The sequence below is a fragment of the Zonotrichia leucophrys genome, chromosome Z (genome assembly GCF_028769735.1).
Source record: "Zonotrichia leucophrys gambelii isolate GWCS_2022_RI chromosome Z, RI_Zleu_2.0, whole genome shotgun sequence".
Classification (NCBI taxonomy): domain Eukaryota; kingdom Metazoa; phylum Chordata; class Aves; order Passeriformes; family Passerellidae; genus Zonotrichia; species Zonotrichia leucophrys.
In genome coordinates, this window is record NC_088200.1 from 34,518,956 (window position 1) to 34,532,447 (window position 13,492).

At 40.7% G+C, this 13,492-nt stretch overlaps 1 protein-coding gene across 1 annotated transcript in view; it reads right to left on the bottom strand.

Annotated features, from left to right (window-relative positions):
• JMY (junction mediating and regulatory protein, p53 cofactor) overlaps positions 1 to 13,281 on the bottom strand; it is a 62,809-nt gene extending 49,528 nt beyond the window's left edge. The window contains exon 1 of the mRNA XM_064735547.1: positions 12,115 to 13,281. Coding sequence (XP_064591617.1) covers positions 12,115 to 12,954 — 840 coding nt within the window. The 5' untranslated portion in view covers positions 12,955 to 13,281. The remainder of the gene's footprint in view (positions 1 to 12,114) is intronic.
• Positions 13,282 to 13,492: the final 211 nt, after the last annotated feature.

Below are 13,492 nucleotides of genomic sequence, written 5' to 3' on the forward strand. Positions count from 1 at the left end.
TCAGTATCTTCTTAAATTCCTTCATACTTCGGAAATAACTACAGAACACCCTATTTTTCTATGAATTTGGGCTCTCAGAAGCCTGGCAGTATTACCTGCCATTTCCAAGAAGAGTTCTAAAGATTCAAATTGAAGCATATTCAGTTTCACAGGCAGAACCACAGATAGTTGGTGTCAGAGAGAAGTATAGTACTGCAGATAAGAGTAGTTTTAGATACTCCATCCTTTGTCCAGAGAACAGCATTCCTAGGAGTAAAATACTCAAGCCTCCTGATGATGCAATAGTACGCAATGACGTTCAGACAATGAGTTATAAAGAAGTAAAGCTAGAGAATACATAAAATCTGTATGCAAAATTCTAGCAACTGAACTTAGAAGGCACCTTTTTTTTTTGCATAGCAGATGTTTAGAAATGTTTCTCTTTAACCAAACAAAAGAAATTATTGTTAAAAGCAAATATACTCCTACATGTCCTGACAATAAGCAGAAGACTCAATTACATGAAATCTTCACTACAGGCAAACTGCTTTTCTTGCTCTTACAAACATGTGGTCCTGTACTTAAATGTCACCCATCACAGTTAAGAGATTAAGACTTGCCAAGATATCCAGCTGTTTGCATGACTGCATTGCCATCAATAATCTTTACCTTTGTGGTAAAAAAAGATCAATTGCATTACTATATCAGTAACAGACCAAAGCCAGACTCTCCCTCACAGATTTAAAGTACATTTTACTGCTAGGGCAGAAATCATCTAAGAGAACACAAAATCTAGATAGAGAGGGAGGATGTCATAAATAAATTAGTTAATACTGACTAGCATGGGAAGTGCTGGATCCAGCACTACATCTGTCTAACCTTCTAAGATTTAAAAAAGATAAAAACAAGTGAATTCCATAGTAACTTATTTGGAAACAACACAGCAACTGACCACCTACTGAGTGCACAAAAATTGTCCATTCTTTTTTCAAAGAGGCTTCTGAAGACAGGGAATTGAAGTGTATGCTAATGCATTGGCAAGGTTATTGCCTGGATTTGGGTAGTTTTTAAAACAGCTGTTTAAAGAAGAACTGAGCTAATTCAACTAATTAAACTAAAAGCACAGAAAAAACATGCATAGCAAACAAGCTCAAAGTCCGCATGTTTTCAAAAAATGGAACAGCAAACAAGAAAACCCAACAAAGATATTGGAAAGCAAAACACGGGGTGTTTAAAACACAAGAAATTAAGAATACTTGCCTAAGATGTGTCATCTAGGCCTGTTAAGAACTACTAACACAAAATGAACCACATCATTCCCCTTTAAACACTACGTAAAACAGTCCTTTACCTGTACACAGTAAGCCAGGACCTCAGTACATGTGTGTAGAGGTGTTCCAGATGGGCGGAAAGGGTTTTGTACTGGGGGACTACAGAAGTGGCACCTGTGAGAAGATGCCAGAAGCATCCCCCATGACCAACAGAGCTAAAGCCAGCGAGCTCCAAGATGGACCCACCAATGGCCTTGGCATCAGCAACCACAATACCAACCCGGGATTATGCATTTAAGATAGGGAAAGAGTGCTGGCACAACAACTGCAGCCCAAGAGAGGAGCAAGAACAGGTGAGAGGAACAACTTTGCACATACTAAGGTCAGTGAAGAAGAATCTGGGGGAGGTTCTCCAAGCACCTGTGTAGAGATATCCTTGCAGCCTGTGGAAGACCCCTCCACTGGAGCAGATGGATGGCCCCTGAAGTAATTTCACAGACAGCCCATGCTGGAGCAGGCTCCTGACAACCTGTGGCCTCATGCACAAGGGAGCCCACAATGGAGAAGTTTTCTGACAGGACCCCTATGATCTCATGGAGGACACTGGAGCACTTGGTTCCCCAAGGACTTCACCCAACGAGATGCACTTACACTGCCAGAAATCCATGGAGGTCTGTCTCCTGTGGGTGAGTACCTATGCTAGAGCAGGGGAAAAACATGAAGAGGAAGGAGTGGTAAAGAAAACACATGATGAACTGACCACAACCCTCCTTCCCTATCCTCCCATGGTATCCAGGGAGAGGAGGTAGAGAAATCAGTAGGGAAGTTGAGCCCAAGGTGAAGGGAGGGGTGGTGTGAAGATGCTTTATGATTTGGTTTTATTTTTCACTATCAAAATTTGATCTATCAGCAATAGATGAAATTCATTTCCCCAAGATTATTCTGTTTTGCCTGTGACAGTAATTGGTGACTGATTTCTTCTTATCCTTATCTCAACCCATGAGCCACATCATATTCTCACCCTGCCCAGTTGAGGAGGGGAGTCACAGAGCAGCTCTGGTGGCCATCTGATGTACAACATCTACCCACGGCAAGAGCACACCCCAGGAGTTTATGACCAGCACAGATTGCTTGGCCACTTTTCACTCCTGTCAGTGACTCTCCCTTATACACAGGTTACAGCTCCTAGACAGTAACAATTACCTTTGTCTAGCTCTTTTACACTGCCTACCAAAACACACCTCATTTCAACATACTACCCGTAATACTACTCCACAGAAAAAGAAAAGAACTGAACTGAGTAAGAAAAACTGAAGCAATATTTTAATGCAGCGAAGTGAGCCAAAACATTACTTCCATGTATGCATCATTACTGAACAATGCAACTTCTCTCCTCCCACATGGAATTCTAAATAGAAATCTCAGCAGAACTGTATGTACATATATATAACTTGCTGGAAAATCACAAGGCTCAGGCATAAAGCTCTCAGCTCTGACAACAATGTATGGCAAACTAGATCTCTTCTGAAAGCTCAAAAGGGAAATGTCAACACCTAAACACTATGCATCTCCTTCTCTGTAAACAGGACAAACATGTAACACCACATGGAGTGCTTTTTTCAAGCTGGTACTAGTCTGTTCACCTTACCTTATTGTGTGATGTGGCTGTACAACTCCTTAGTCAGACTGCCATGTTAAATGAGTGTCCAGAACTATGAGGTATTAGTTTGAATTCAGTATATTACTTGGATAGCCATAGATGAGCTACAGAAATCATAGCAAAGGGCTAACTGCATGGGAGCAGTCATGGTATAGGAGTGGTAGGTTTTCCTTTTCCTGTTAGTAACACCCAAATAGGTATTTACATTGTAACACAATTTCATGAATGAAATAGATCTGTTTAGATCTGTATTTCAGAGTTGTTATGGTATTTTGGGACTCCTTTCCTTTGAAAAGGGGCAAAATAATGAAAAGATAAAGTCACTAACGAATCACTGGTTGGTTGGAACATGGTAACTCTGAACAAAAAGACTTCTAGGCAACACCTCACCCTGAAGGCTTGGCAAAGAACTTACTTTACACATATCCTAATGAGGTCTAAGTATTTTTTTTATGCAGGTTAGAAGACTGAGAACATGCATTACATAAGTGTTCAGGCTGTGCCATAAAATACTTTAACTTTTGTCCACAGACTGTCTTCTTCTTTTGTTGTGAACTATGCTGTTAGCCAGGACAATATACTCAAGAGCATCAAAACTGACTATTATCTAAACAAACTAATATTTGCATAGAACAAATACATTTAGTTAGCAGGTATTATAGTGCTAGTCTTAAAACCTTTCACATAACATTTGCCATGTCAGGACACAGGCCTAGTCAAATACTCACCTGCCATAAAAAGCAAATGTTCTTTTATGAAAACAAAGAACATTCGATGGGAAGAAAAAAAAGAGGTATAATCAATTTCACTGTGAAGTCAGCTCATGGGAATTAGATCAGCAGCACTGAATTAGTACTCTTAGCAGTTTTACAGTGCATTTGGCATGGTAGCAAATAATTCTCAAATGTCTGATAAGTCTACTGTTAAGACTTTTAAAAATTGAATTCAAAGCAGGAAAAGATTTATGAACAATACCAGATTCTAAGTACTTGTGAGGGTGAATTTACTTTTTAAAGCTGACCCAATAGCTTGCTCCCATTGAGAGAAGATTCCTCTTCCCATCCCATCTTGCCCCTCTTCTTCCCAGTCTACTCCAGTTCCATGTTCCTTATGCTCTTAGGTCCCCCCTCTTCCACTTCACTGTCTTTAGTATTTTTCAGATCCTTCAACAAACTAATTCAGTGTCTGGCAAAAAACTACTTTGTGGTCTCTCTAGGAGTAATTTACTGAGGTTTATTGAGTTGAATCAGCATACTGAAAGGACAGAGAAGCAGAACAAGAAGGAACACAAAGCTGACGTGGGGGAGGACAGAAAGCGATAGCATCCCCCCCATTAACGCCAGCAAGCTGATGATCCAGTTCTTCAGCTCCCTTCAACAACACAGATGATGAACCACCTTTAAGCCTGGGTGACAGATGAGAGGTAACTCAAATGGCCCTCTGTGAATTCTTTCAATGCTGGTAGAGTTCAGACTCTATGGCACCTTATACTACAGTGCAATCATGGAAAGGCAGGCCTAAGAAAATAGCATTTTGCCTTCCTAAATGCAATTTTTAAAGCTTCCAAGCTGAAATAATAGGGATTTTATTTAAAAATTGAATACGTCCAAAAAAAAGCCCAGTAGAAAGAACATATTTAGCTTTTTGTTCTTAATAGTGGACTGTAAATAAGATATGAAGAAAATCCTTAGATCCCAAATCATGCATATTTTTCCTCCTACCTTAACAGCAAATACAGTAAATTACAAGCTACTATATCACTTTCATACCAGAACAGTATTTCAGGCAAAAGCAATTTCTATTAGCACCAGGGGAACACAGACTTTTATTCTGTGGTGCTAATTGTCTGAATTGGTTTTATTCCTGTTCTTAGGGAGAAATGGATGGGAGTAGATACTCAGTTTAAATGTTTAAGGGAAATAAAATCCATGTGTGATAAAGCAGCATGATAAAACACATTTGAAATTATACACACCATTTACCTACTCATTCAACTCCTCCAGAAGACCTCCAATATTGCAAATAGTTTGGGATTTTTTTAACCTCCTCCCATACATGATTTTTTTTTTTCTGAATTATACTACTCTGAAGTGACAAAATGCTACAATTTAAAATTTTGACATATGATAGTGAACAAATAACGCATTACTGAAGGCTAAAGAATTTCGGACCTGAAGTCACAAGGCTATTTACACTGTAAAAAATTACAAAATTAGAAACTTCTAGAACTAATCTATAGATTTTCCCTCTCAAAACTTTCACAACTTAATTAATACATTCATATCTTTTTCATTTCTTCTTTTCCTTCTTAATTTTTTTAATATTTCCTTTCAACAGATATAAAACACAGTGTTTTTTAAATTTCAGGTTTCCTTTAAAAAAAAAAGCAAGCCCTAATCAAAACTAGTTGTATTTTAAGCATAGGGTCAAACTAGAAAACACAGTAAGGTTCCTCCTAACATAACGATCTATTATTCTAAATTATTGAAAATCTTTTATAACAACCTTTCCCTAAAGTAGCTCAAACAAGTCATGATGCAGTACTGTTATGTGAAAAGTCACATAAATCATCTGCAAGTCACGACAAACAAATGCTAACTGATTATTTAAATAACATTTTTCAGAGAAAAAAACCCAAACCCATCCAGTTCCCTCACACTAATATCACAGCATTTTTTCAAAAGAAGGTCAATTGCCACAAATACACTTTGGAAAGTATTGTAACAGTATATAAATACATAAAACAATCCAAATTTTTAATTAAGAAATCAGAAGTACTCAAGGTCCTTTAAAAAAAATTTCAATGTTTGCTGAATGACTGGAAGTGTTTTCTAAGACCTTTCCAAAAGCAAATCCTTAACAAAAGAAGTCCAAGTGTTCAAATTTCTCTGAATGGATAATGTTTGTCATTAGTAATCAAAAAGACCCACAGACATAGATCTGATATTCCTACAAAAACACTACACCTGGAAAAGCATAGACAGAAAAGAAACCCAGACACAGGGTCTTACCACTGAAAGTTTTGAATTGAAAGCAGTATCTGCCCAAGGTTTTCTAACTGGTGAGTGGTGTCATGAGGGTATATCACCCACGTTTTATTTACATCTACAATGAATGGCTGCAGATGATCATGTCCAAAGCCTGGCTTGCAGGGAAGCTGTCTTCTCATATATACATATATATATTGACTAACTCACAGATGCTCTGTATCCTTAGAATATAATTTTCCATCTCCTCCTGTCCTAGCTTCCTTTTCTCTCTACGATATTTCTAATGACAAGGTTTTCATCTCTTGCAAAAATAGTTTGGCAGATATATCTTTAGCTGGACTGAGCCCTCAATTCTGCAGAAGTCCTCTCCAATAACAGCAATATCCTGGCGCATTGCAATGCTATGTTTCCAATAATATTAAAAAATAAATGTAAAAACACAGCCTCCAAACCAAAAAATGCAGCAATTTCCAAAAATCTCTGCTACTCACCACCTTCTTTAGGTTTGTGGTAGCAACATTTACATATGTAAAGCACAGCCGTCCCTGACTATTTGTAAACAGTGTCTTGTCATGTTACAGAAACATAAAGAGATTAAACTATGACAGTGAATCTGTTTTCAAATTCAACACCTGCCTGGGTAAAAATACTATGCCAGGCAGAAAAGGAGAGAAAAAAAAATGTTACTGACTTAAGAAAGCAGTTTAAAACAGCATTTACTTGAAGGGAAGGCATTCAATTGAAGATGAAGAAAATAATGGTAGGAAAAAATGAGAAAAAACACACAAGACAAGGGTAAGCACAAAGAAAGTACAACCCAATATAATCTCTAAAGGCTAAGAAATGAAGGAAGTTGTGAATCCTGAGCAGCACAGTGGAGTACAGAACATATCTTACATAGGTTGTTTGCACCTCTTCAAAATATTCTGTCATATGAAAATACTACAAATAGGTACCAACAATTTTATACAAAAAACAGAGGAAAATTTATATCTAGGGAAACTAGGGGAATATCAAATTAAATAGTCTCAGCATCAGAGTACTCCCCCAAGTAATAGACATAAATGGTTCCCCAATCCCACGTTAGGCAGTTAAAAAGACCATATACTGCATTTCTGGGGTTTTTTTTTTCTCTTTCAGGTATTTGGATAAGGAAATTAATTACTAGACTTGCAAGCTGCTGTCTTCAGGTCTAAAAATTAAGACCAGGGTTACTAATACTGCTATATTGCACAGAATGCACCTCTACTTTTCATCTAGGATTTAAATTCTGTCAAGAATGATCTAACCTTTTAAGTCAATGCCCTTTCATTTTTAAATCATATAAGTTTCCTATGTTTTGAATAAATGTACACTGTTTCAACCACTCTGACTTTCAGGTACAGCTGCAGTACTCATTGTCAACTTGCTCTAGCAAGCGCCCAAGACCAGCCAGAGCATTAATATCATGTAGGTGTCTCCAAAGAGCTTGGAGGCTACCTGCCAGTTCTACAGAGTTTACCCTACAGCAGCTGACATATTTTGGTCAGTACTAACTTACAGTACCAGTTCAGCACTTAAACAGCTTCTTTACAATGGATTTATAATCCAAACCGTGTTAGTGGAAACAAGTGTTAACTCTACAAATAATAAACACAGAAAAAAGCATTCCAACAAGACTAGCTTGGACTTCCCAAATGCCCAGCATTAGCCTTAACTCTGCTTTCCTCATACCAATAGGAAAAAAAATCCCCAGTATCTTATTTTAATCTTCTGTGCTCCCAATGTTAAATTCAAACCAGTGTTCTGTTCCCTCCTGAAACACCTTATGTATCTTCTAAACCTAACTACTGCAGTTCATATACAATATTAAGTTATTCTTTCTTCTTGCATAGAATGATGTTACACTGGTTTTGATGGAAACACTACTGTTGCTAACATTTTCTCCATGTTACTGGAACACAGAATACTTTTTTGTCATGTTTTATATTTACTTTTGCATTACCTTTGATTCTGATGTTGAAACTCTCTTTAAATCTTATTGTGTCTAGATGCAGATCACTGAACAGCATCCAGTCACCTCACATTTGGAAAACTTCCACTTTTGTCATAGTGCCCCACTACCTACCATATAAACATTTATTTTAGAACTGAATGCATACAGCCAAAAACAATGAAATGAAATTCTTCTAGTTACTGAGACAACCCTGAATATTATTGATTACTAAAATATTGGAACAGCTTAACAAAACAAAATGTTATTGGATAATATATACCTTTTTTGTTGTAACAGAAATGAGTGACAATATGGAAGAAATACATGTTGATAAGTAACAAATGTAAAATTCCATGATATATAACTGAACCAATTCCTTGCCGCTTCCTCTAATTTCACAAGCATATTTCATTAATTCAGAACACACAAAAGTAATTTATAGAAAAAATCTGATTATGAAAGAAATAAAGTGACCATATAGCTTTCCATCAAAAAATGCTACATTTTGTTCTCATACAAGTTGTTACTGTAACAAAATAGATTTATTTTTCCTTCGCCTTTCTAGTTCTTTGAATCAAAGGAAAACTAAACCAAGCAGAATTATTCTCATGCTTAGCAAATACATCACCATACAGGAGATGGAGATTATAAATAGCAGTAGGTCCTCACTTTCATGGCAGTCTAAAGTCAGCCACTGAAGAGAAGATGCTTTCAGAATTACTTCAGAATTTAATCAGGCACTTACAAGTGTTTGAACTTCCACATTAAAAAAAAGAGTAAAATAAAACACACAGCATGGGGATACAAAAGAGTCTTTGTCTACCTGCAAACACTGGAATTCATAGATGTTATAAAGCAAAAAGAAAATCAAAGCAAGCTTCTGACTAGTTTTATGCCTGGCGCTCAAGATCCTGTAGACTATCATCCAATAAATTTCACCCAACCAGGACTATAGACCAAATTTTGGTCTACTAAGAGCTGTATGGAACAGGAACATTCCCAGAAGCTGGTATTTCAAAGGTGCTGAAGTAGACATGTAACATACAGATAGATTTCCCAAATAGTCAACTTGTTATGCAAGAGCACACAATGAAATATGTTTGGGGCATGACTAAGCCACCCATCCCTTCTGATGACAGTTTACACTAACAACATTTTTTATTCAGGAAAACATGACTACCTTCAGCCTTCTGAAAACACAGAACGGACAAAGAGATACAGCACCATTACTGATATTACTAAACTCACAGAAATTAACAAACATCTACACTTAATCTAGAAAAACTCTTCTCTATGTAGGAAGAACATAAACAGGCAACTGGCAGGACCAAGAGTACAGCAACAAACTTTTTCTGCCTTCCTGACACAAAGTACAGTATTTTGGAAATACTGTCCAGGAAGCTGGAATCCCAAAAAAGGATTCAATGGTATACTCTCTGTTGAAATAATATCTTTTTATCTTTTAACTGAGTACCTGAAGGTTTTTTTCAAGAGGTATAAACTTATTTGAACAAGTTTTTACTTTAAATAAATTCCTCAACTATTTCAAAATTATTAAGTTTCATTTGAAAAAAAATAAAAGAAATGTTATTTCAAACTGCAAATCAGGCAGAAGAAATTAATCCCAGGTCACACAGTTCCTCTACAACTATTGTACTTACTCATCTTGGATCTTTTTATACTTGCAACATTCTTATGGTTTATTAAAGGCCTAAAATTTGGACTGAGATAAAAATTACTATTACAAAATGCAACGATTACTAACTGCTGTGAAAATAAACTGGCTTGTGTGTTATTTATGGAAAGCAATGACTGTCCAAGCAGGGGATGCTAAAACAATGAACATAAGGTTTGATTGCTCACTGAAGAATACCAATCAACAGAAACTACAAGCATTTCTCAAGTAATAGTCTAACTGCACAGAGGAATTTGTCCTAGAAAATGTAGAGATATATTAAATAACTATAAACTACAGAGTCACATTTTAAGATGCCAAGTCAAAATCTTGGGAGTTGCACAATTTTACATTAATGAAGACGCTTCACATTTCCTCCTAGATACCATTCTGGTTACCAACGCTTCTCAATCACTTCCTCTTTTCCCAAAAAATTCTTGTAAGAATTTGAAAAATTGTTTAAAATTCCTTGGATCCAACATTCCTGCTATCAGCGGACAGAATTCCAGCACAGATAGAAAAGCAAAATGTGAGATAACCTACCGAATGCGTGTTTTTTCTCTAAAGTACAAAAATCTTTACTTCAAAAATACCAAGCAGTGCCCATCATCCACTGCTTCATTTGCTTAGAATTGCAATGACAAGGAGCATCAGTATTTGCTTAAAGGAAGACATTTCCTGTAGACCAAGCAAACCCCTAACAGGTAAGGAAAAGAGAAACCTGAGAGCCAAGAGGGAAAGAGCAGGTCATTCCATTGGTTTCTTTTCTTAAACATGAACTACCCTTAATTAAAGGAGGATCGACTTACACAACTGACAGAAGTACAGCTGCATTGACTTTAGGTACACTACCAGACTGATTATCATGGGAAAGGAGGGTTGTACAGTAGTCAAGTACATACACAGGCTCTGCCATTTTACCTGCACCAAGTTCAGAACATTAACACAGAATAAAATTATGTAGCTTAGAGAACAAATGTATTTTTGCCACTAGTACTGGCAAAATAGAATTTGAGATTCCCCCAGAAACAAGTAGCTCTTGCTCAGTAATTCTTAACTAGTATTTCCTCAAAAACACCACATCCCTCGAGTTAGGTATCCAGCTCCCAAATTCCATGTGTTTAACATGAACTCCTCTTATCCTGCACGGGTTCTTGTAAAAACTGCTGAATTGTAAACTAAACCTAATTTAAGCATATATTCCCAAGCATTCATACAGCTTAAAAAGCCAGTGAAAGACAATATGTTTTCATAGTCTGTGGATTAAAACCACTGCTGAATTTTATCAAACTGATTTTTCTACACTGACTTTATCAAAAAAATTGCCAATTGTAGACCATATAGCAAGATTTAATTCAGTCCTTGAAATAGACATGAAAAAAAATCAAAATTATATACCCTAACACAACCGTTTGGAACTAAATTACCTGGCAATGCTATACTTGGATGTTCTTACCGTGATTACATCATGGACACTACAATTTTCTCATACTCTGTAACTCCAGTCACAAAGGAAAAGCTTGGCTTGAATTCTATGGACTCAAAACTATGCATCAGAGAGCAAGAGGATATACTCACACTCCATCAAGGAAAAAAAAATCACCACCACACAATTCGCAAAAGAATATTGACAGGATATACGTGGGTAGCTGAAGCAGCCAAACTTGACCTATATCCACAACAGAACTAAGATGATGTTTGTAAAAATAAAGCACAGTGTAGCCTGACTCATACTCATAGTCACACCTTGATAGATCCGGGTATATTCTGGACGAAGGCCACAAAACGCACAAAAACGAGTGTAAAATTCTCATTTTATACCTGTGAAATCTGAGTCCTCATACAATACAGTCCACAAAGGCCGATAAAGCAAAAATTCTCATACACTGATGCTAGAAGTTAGTTAGATGGGCATCCTCAACTACTCTGTCTAGAACAGTATATGGTTTAAGAAAGACACGAAGTGTCCTGAAACACCCAAGTCTTGACAGACAATACCAAGAGCAACACAACAAATACCCACTAGGACCAGACAGCTTGCTTTTTCTTTAAATTCCAACTCTAGGAACATCTCAGCTGAACAAAGGTTGTACTTACTCCTTACTCCACTGGAGAACATAATCTTGCTATATAAATACTAGATTCAGCACCACTGTATGAACCTGGAATTTTCTGGTCTTAAATGCCTAAACTGTACTATCAAAATAAACACCACATGTTGCTGCTCTCATTTAACAGAAAAAAATTCAGCCCCCAACACCTCCTGGTGCAAGGCAACGCAAGAACAAAAATATGGGAGCAAGACCTTCCCAAATCCATCGGATATTTATTTACAAACATCTACATTTGACTGCACGGATAAAAGTACTGAGCCACACACACTCTGATGAGTCGGGAAATCTGCACCTCCTTAAATCTTGACCCTAGGGACGTTGGAAAGGCTAAGCCCCATTTTTCTCACTAAGGAACAGGGCAACAAGAACAAAATCGTCTAAAAAAGATGGCACAGATTAAACTAAATGCGACACTAAAGTGGGAGCATCTGGACCACGCAGCAGCCTCACCTCCTGAATGCGCCTGCGGGCCCTCTGGAGCACCTCCTCGTACCCCTTCTGTCGCAGCTCACTCAGACTCTCGTAATACTCTTCGGGGTCGTCGGTCTCGGTGAAGAGCACCTGCGAAAGGATCTTCCAGCCACAGGTATCCAAGCTGTGAACCAAGTAAACTTGCAGCTTGTAGCAGAGAGCGTCCATCTCCTGCTCGGATAGTTCCGGTGCTCCGAAAAGCACCGTCCACATGCCCGAGGGCTCCTCGGGGAAGGCAGGCAGGTAAGGCTCCAGCTCCGAGTTCACCGAGCACAGCTGCTGGTGCACGGCCCGCAAGTCTTGGAAGGAGAACAGGCCGGCCCAGCTGCACTCCTCCCCCGCCGGCTCCGCGTCGGGAGCGCTCAAGTCGCTCGCCCGAGGCGGAGAGGGCGGCAGCGACAGCGCGGCGGCCACGTCCTCCTTGCCCAGCTCTAGCACTTCGATCTCCTCGGCGGCACCTGCCGCCTCCGGGCCGCGCTGCGGCCTCCGCGCCGGGCTGCCCTTGGGGCGCAGCGGGCTCTTGGGCAGCGCCTCGGCCCGGGCATGGGCGCAGCCCCGGGGCGGCCCCGGGTCCCTGCGCACCGCGGGGCCGCCAGCCTTGGGGACGGCTCCGGCCTCGGAGCCGCCGCGGCGCAGCTCACGGGAGCCGCTGCGCTGGCGCTGCGCCGTGCGGTTGTGGCAGGTGATGGCGAACTTGCCCTCGATCTCGTTCCAGGCCACGATGAAGGCGAACTTGTGCTTCTCCCGCTCCTGGAAGGCGTGGGGCCTGACGGCCACCCAGTCGGCCTCCAGCGTCTCCTCCAGGGCGAAGGCGGACATGGCGCTGCGCGACTCCGCACACGGGCACACGCCGCCCGCCCTCCGCGCTCCCGTCCCGTCAGCTCCTCCGCAGCCCCGCACCGCCTTACCGCCCACCACCAGCCATCTTAGCGGCCGGGGTACAAGGGGGAGGGCGCGCTGCTTCCCCACCGGAGCGACGAGGGAGGAAGGGCGGACGGGAATGGCCTCCTCCGCTCCCCGCGCGGGTCCCGCCAGTCACCAACGCGGACAATGCGCGGCGCCCCCGCGCAAGCCCCGCACGCGCGTCACGTGGGGCGGGATCTGTTTACAAGCGGCGGCGCTGCGGCAACTCTGCGCTGGCCCCGCCCCCCGCGCGGCCTGCGGCGGCCCCGCCCCCGGCAAAGCCTTCCCCCATTGGCGGAGAGGGGCGGGCGGAGCCTCGCGCCCCGGCCGCGCCGCGGAGCCGCCACGCTCGCTCTACCTCGGTGGGCGTGGTAGGGCGAAGCCCCGCCCCTTCGCTCGGAGCCCCAACGCGGCCGCTCGGGCCCTGACGCTGCGCCGTGCGGAGGAGCCGCTG